This window comes from Bison bison, unplaced genomic scaffold, assembly GCF_000754665.1.
Source record: "Bison bison bison isolate TAMUID 2011002044 unplaced genomic scaffold, Bison_UMD1.0 scf7180017864203, whole genome shotgun sequence".
NCBI lineage: Eukaryota > Metazoa > Chordata > Mammalia > Artiodactyla > Bovidae > Bison > Bison bison.
In genome coordinates, this window is record NW_011494775.1 from 6,476,903 (window position 1) to 6,483,522 (window position 6,620).

The following is a 6,620-nucleotide window of genomic DNA, read 5'->3' on the forward strand; positions in this document are numbered from 1 at the left end:
CCGAGCAACACACAACTTAGTGCCTGCAAACCGAGGCTACAGGAAGCACTATCATCTAGCCAAGGTGTCACACGCAGCGAGTCCAGTGACAACGCCCAATTCCTTCAAAAGAGAGTTCAAATCGCCACACTTCCCCTCTGTGCGACTCTGGACGAGTCCCTTCCCCGTCAGGTCTCAGTTTCTTTAACTAAAAGTAAAGTTCTAGCACCTAACTGGGACACAAACCCACAAGACGCCGCGGATTGCGGGTTGTGCACTTTCCGGACGCTCTGCCAGCCAGAGGCTGAGCCAGCTTTGCGCATCACGTGATCACAAGGCCCGGCCTCCAGGGCCCGCCCATTCCAGTCTGAGTTCGTCAGACCGTTCCCGGAAGTTAGTGTAAATAGCTTGCGAATCTGCGTGCGCCGCGGCGGCAGTCTCAAGGTCTCCCACTGCCGGCCCTCTCTGGAGGGGACGGGGCGGGGCCTCTCTGCGGGCCTGCGCGCTGCGGCTAGCGCGCTTGCGCAGTGAGCCCGAATCGTCAGGGCCAGGGTCACCCTGAGCAGGGAAAGAACCGCGATGCTGACCAGGTTCCTGGGCCCGCGCTATCGCCAGCTGGCCAGAAACTGGTGAGGACGTAGCCCCCGCCCCAGAGCCCCTTGTCCTTTCGGGTCCCAGATGGGGAAACTGAGGCACGGAACGGCTGCGTGACCTCCCCGCGCACATTCGTGTGGCCGGCGCCCGACCCGCTCCACCTGGGGGCCGCGATGGTGCCCACCCAGTCCGCGCCCAGCGCCCCCGCTCAGCTCCTGGAGCCTGAAACTGACCCTGTGCGCTCTTGGCTTTGCTTCTGCCTGACGTTGCTGTGAAGCCGACATTTGTATCTGTCCCTGCTCCCCGTGGGAGACGGGTGGAATGGGTGTGGCCCCACGTGGCAGCGGGATCGAGGAACCCACAACGTGGGGCGCTGAGAAACAGGGGCCTGTACTCTGCAGTCGTGTCCTCGAGCCCTGGCAAGGAGAGTGACAAGTGGGGAATGTCCCTGGACGGCGGCGCTGCTAGGGACCTTCGGGTGGACAGTGACAGTGGCGCTTTATAATTGAGGCAACTCAGGCCGAAAGGCGGTCCCTGGCGTTGGGTGGGACCACCAGAGACCCCTACCGCCCCTCCCCCGGGGCACCTTGAGCCCTCGAGCACCGTCTATCTGTCCCTGTCTGCCTTGATCAGAGCAGCGACACCCTCATCCAGGGTTTCATTCAGTTGGCAGCACCCACTGAGCACCAACCAGTGTGTGGGCTCACCTAGCACTGCGTTGGGTGCTAGAGACAGAGATAAACAGAACCTTCCAGACTGACGCTGTAGTCCTTGGGCAAGGAAAAACTAAAATGGTATGATACGTGACATGAGATTGATGTAAAATATTAAAGGGGATGGGTGCAGCCTTGCACTCTACACTGGCTTCCGGAGGCAGGGAAGCAGGACTCACCGCCAGGAGGCACTGTGCCGTTGTGTCTCAGATTCGGAGCATCCATGCTCACCAGCTGGAGACCCTGCACTTAGCCCCTCTCAGAGCCCTGGTGTCTTCCGGTGAGAAAGTGGAGAGGTGGTGAGGGTGTAAGGAAGGCCCACGAGGGACTCTCAGCAGCATCACCTTGGGTGCCCTTTGGAGGTCAGGTGCGTTGCCACCTCCCTCTGTGAGCATCCACAGGCCCCAAGGCCAATGCCCAGGACAGTGGGGTCGAGGGCAGGTGGCTCTGATTCTGTTGTTCAGTTGCTAAGTCGTGAACTCTTTGCAACCCCATGGGCTGCAGCACACCCAGGCTCCTCTGTTCTCCACTGTCTTCTGGCATTTGATCAAACTCATGTCCATTGAGGTGGTGATGAAACCATCTCATCCTTGGCTGCCCCCTTCTCCTTTTGCCTTCAACCTTTCCCAGCATCAGGGTCTCTTCCAGTGAGTCAAGTCTTCACATCAAATGGCCAGTCAGTCCTTCCAATGAATGCTCAGGGTTGATTTCCTTTAGAATTGACTGGTTTGATCTCCTTGCATTCCAGAGGACTCTCAAGAGTCTTCTCCAGCACCACAGTTCAAAAGCATCAATTCTTCAGCACTCAGCCTTCTTTATGGTCCAACGCTCACATCCATACGTGACTACTGGAAAAACCATAGGTTTGATTATATGGACCTTTGTTGGCAAAGCGAGGGCTCTGCTTTTTAATATGCTATCTAGGCTTGTCATAGCTTTCCTTCCAAGGATCATGTGTCTTAAATTTCATGCCTGCAGTCACCATCCGCAGTGATTTACCCCTCTCCATATTTTATTAGGGGTGTGACTGGGTCCTGCTGACACTCAAAGGGAGGGGTATACAAGCCAGGAGGTGGGACTCTTGGGGACGTCCTTGACCATGCCCATTGCTGGATGTAAATGTGGGGTGTGGTAGTCTTGGAGCCCCTGCTTTGGCTCTGAACCCAGCGGAGTGCAGAGTGTGTGTGTCTCAGGGACGTGGCTTGCCATCTCTGTGCCATGGTCTCATCAGTAGGACAGGTCCCTGACAACTCTCACCTCAGTCCGTTGGCTGTCTCGGGGATGGACCTGCTGTAAACTGCATTCGTTAATGTGTCTACCTGCAAGCTTTTTCTATCCTTATGGTTATAAGCTTGGGCTTGGGCTTTTCTTAGCAGAATTCCTCAAATAAAACCTTAAGCAGATCTTGATATGAAAGCAGATGGGAATGGCCTTGTCTCGGGGTCATCAGCAGGATGTGTCCTGCCCACACTTGGGGCAGGGCCAGGTGCAAGGCAGACACCTGATGAACAGCTGTGTGGGAGGGGCGCTGAGGCCTGACCCCTGCTGTCCTTGTAGGGTCCCCACGGCGAGCCTGTGGGGCGCTGTGGGTGCCGTGGGGCTGGTATGGGCCACTGACTGGCGGCTGATTCTGGACTGGGTGCCCTACATCAACGGCAAGTTCAAGAAGGATGACTAGACTGACAACCTCAGGCCCCTCTGGTGAGTTTCAGCAGCAGTCAGTGGGGGTAGCCTGGGATCCCTGAGCGGCAGAACAGAACTGCCTGCAGGTCCAGGGCTGGGGCGGCAGGTGTGGGGGGGCTCACCTGAACAACCCTGCCTAAGGGCAGGGCCCTGCGCAAGCCTCCTGCCTGGTAGTACAGAGCTACAGATGGCAACCTGGGTCTATGGGGTGGGCGTGGCCCCTTGGGGCTCCATCCTGGAGCCTCAGCCTGCCTGGGTCTGGTCGGGGTGGAGGGATGCCCATCTCACAGATGGGAAAGCGCCTGGCAGTGGCGTCTGCTCACCCTGCTCTGTCCCTCCTCCAGATGTCTGCTGTGCTGCCTCCTGCCATCTGCATCTGGAACTGCCCAGGCTCTCTGGATGGACTCTAGGAAGTCCCTGGCACGAGTTCATTTCCTCTTTTGGTGGAAATAACTTTTGTGTGTGGACACACACAGCATTAAACCTCACTCTGAAACCTGCCCGCCTGCACGTGCTCATGCTGGGGTGTGGTGACCTGGGGATCCCTTCAGCGCCAGAACTGCACAGGTCTGGGGTTCCCAGGGGCTGGCAGACATGGTTTGATCATTTCAGATGTGTGGTGGGTGATACTTGCATGGTGTTTTTAATCTCTTGCTGCCTAAACATTACTCATGACTTGGTGCCTTAGGACAAATGTTACCTCACAGTGAGAGTTTGAGAGTGATCTGTCTGAGGGGTGCTGGCTGAGGGTCCCTCACGAAGTTGCAACAGAGGCATCGGCTTCATGGTGGGGGTGGGGGTGGGCAGGTGTTGGGGCTTCCACAAGGCCCCCTCAGATGGCTACTCCCCATGTGGGCCTCTCAGGTGAGACTTGAGCCTCCTTACTATATGGTGGGCAAGGTTGGGGGAGTTGCCTTTTACAAGCCTCTCAGAAGTCTCAGGCCATCTCCTCCACATCTCATTCAGGGGGAGACTCTGTCTTGAAGGGAGGCACCTGAGAACCTATCTGTATAGGCACAGATACAAACATGAGCAGGTGCAGGAGGATGGACTGTTTAACTCCTGCCAAGTCCCGGAGGAGGCTAGAAACATCCTCTCTGTGAAAACAGCCATCTCATGACTCTGCCTGCGCTGCCACCACAGAACAGAGGCCCAGCCGCCGAGGCTGCAGTGAACCTCTCCCAGTTCTGGAGGCTGCAGCCTGAGCTCACTTCTGGAGGCTTGGTTCCTGGTTCAGCCACCTCCTCACCACGTCCTCATGTGGCCTTTCCTTGATCTGAGAGCAGGGAGCTCTCTGGGGACTCTGGACACACTGCCTCTAGGAGATCAGGGCTGCACCCTTTTGACCTCATTTAACCTTGACGGTGTTCTTGGGGGCGCGTCGGCAGATGCAGCCACACTGGGGGGTTGGGGTGTCAATACACACACACATTTCAGGGAGACATGCTGACACATACTTTGAGTCCAGAGCAGCTTCACACATTTTAACACAAGGAGTGGCGTGTGCTACATACTTTGTGCACCAGCCTTTTTCACCTACTGTTTATTTCCTGGAGGCCAGGGCGCTTCAGAAGGAACCCAGCTTCATCATGAAAAAGTCTACAGATAATAACTGCTGGAGAGGTGTAGAGAAAAGGCAACCCTCCCATACTGACAGTGGGAATGTGAACTGGTTCAGCCATGGTGGAGAATGGTTACGGAGGTTCCTTAAGAAACCAAAAGTGGAACTACCATGGGATCCTGCAGTCCCACTCCTGGGCATATATCTGGAAAAGATGAAAACACTCATTTGAAAAGATGCATGGATACCAATGTTCACAGCAGCACTATTCACAATAGCCAAGACATGGAAGCAACCTACATGTCCATCAACAGATGAATGGGTAATGTGGTGTATATACAATGGGATATTATTCAGCCATTAAAAGGATGAAGTATTGCAGCAACGTGGATGGGCCTAGAGATTTTCATAAGTAAAATAAAACATAAAAATACAAATCTATAATATTGCTTATATGTGGAATCTTTAAAAAAATGATACAAAAAAACTTATTATGAAATAGGCTCACAGACATAGGAAACAAACTTTATGGTTACCAAAAGAGAAGGGCGGGAGGGAGGAATAAATTAAGAGTTTGGGATTAACATACACACACTGCTGCTGCTGCTGCTGCTGCTAAGTCGCTTCAGTCATGTCCAACTCTGTGACCCCATAGACGGCAGCCCACCAGGCTCCCCCGTCCCTGGGATTCTCCAGGCAAGAATACTGGAGTGGGTTGCCATTTCCTTCTGCAATGCATGAAAGTGAAGCTACTCAGTTGTGTCCAACTCCTAGCGACCCCATGGAGTGCAGCCTACCAGGCTCCTCCATCCATGGGATTTTCCAGGCAAGAGTACTGGAGTGGGGTGCCATTGCCTTCTTCAATACACACACTGCTATATATGAAAGAAACAAGGACCTACTGTATAGCACAGGGAACTACATTCAACACTTTATAATAAACCATAATGAAAAAGAATATATACGTGCATGTGTATAACTGAATCACTTTGCTATACACCTGAAACTACCACAACATTATAAATCAACTATACTTCAATTAAAACCCACACTGCATCCACAGTTTTTAAACAGCTGCCTGGTACCAACGTTTATTAATGAGTCTACTGCATGCACCCTCAGTTGCTTTTGTGGTGTCCCACTCTTTGTGATCCCAGGGGCTGTAGCCCACCAGGCTCCTTGTCCATGAGGATTTTCCAGACAATACTGGAGTGGGTTGCCATGCACTCCTCCAGGAGATCTTCCCAACCCAGGGATCAAACCTGCATCTCTTATGTCTCCTGCATTGGCAGGTGCGTTCTTTACCACTAGCGCCACCTAGGAAGCTCAACCAGTCTGCTGCTGCTAAGTCGCTTCAGTCGTGTCCGACTCTTTGAGACCCCATGGACTATACAGTCCGTGGAATTCTCCAGAATACTGGAGTGGGTAGCCTTTCCCTTCTCCAGGGGATCTTCCCAACCCAGGGATCGAACCCAGGTCTCCCACATTGCAGGCAGATTCTTTACCAGCTGAGCCACAAGAGAAGCCCAAGAATACGGGAGTGGGTAGCCTATCCTTTCTCCAAAGGATCTTCCTGACCCAGGAATCAAACCGGGATCTCCTGATTGCTGGTGGATTCTTTACCAACTGAGCTGTGAGGGAAGAGTGAGACATTCTGTTCCTGTCATCTACCATTATAACTATCTGTGGAGTGATGTGATTTCAGACATCACCTAAATCTCTGTATTTAATAGATATCACTTGAGTACCTATAAGTGATGGATTATGAGACAAGTTACACTTCATTTTTTTTTAACAATTTCTAACTCGCAGGTGTGGACAGTCCCATAGGCCCCATCAAAGCCTGAGACAAAAGGAAATGTGAACGTGCCATACATGAGTTTTTATGTATTTTCATGATGGTTAATAGTTTTAATGAAAATATCAGAGTTTCCTCCTGTGAAAGCCAAAAAAGTAAAATTCTAATAAATGCAGGTTTGGATTAAGTACAACATTTAGGCTAACTTTTTCAACCACTTTAATATTCCAGGAGAGGAAAATAAACCATCAAAAACTATATAAAAACATATATAAAGGGCATATCTTCCTCA

General features: G+C 52.3%; 1 protein-coding gene across 1 annotated transcript; it reads left to right on the top strand.

Annotated features, from left to right (window-relative positions):
• Positions 1-491: 491 nt before the first annotated feature.
• Positions 492-3,469, top strand: LOC104991884 (cytochrome b-c1 complex subunit 10). Its single transcript, XM_010844555.1, has 3 exons — positions 492-608; positions 2,844-2,987; positions 3,314-3,469. The coding sequence occupies exons 1-2, from the start codon at positions 559-561 to the stop codon at positions 2,962-2,964; spliced, it is 171 nt and encodes a 56-aa protein (XP_010842857.1). The 5' UTR covers positions 492-558; the 3' UTR covers positions 2,965-2,987; positions 3,314-3,469.
• The last annotated feature ends 3,151 nt before the right edge of the window (positions 3,470-6,620 follow it).

Bases quoted from the DNA above. Each gene is read 5' to 3' on its own strand.
- LOC104991884 (XM_010844555.1), top strand. From the start codon at position 559: ATGCTGACCAGGTTCCTGGGCCCGCGCTATCGCCAGCTGGCCAGAAAC. The intron at 609-2,843 runs GTGAGGACGTAG...CTGTCCTTGTAG, and splicing joins CGCCAGCTGGCCAGAAACTG to GGTCCCCACGGCGAGCCTGT.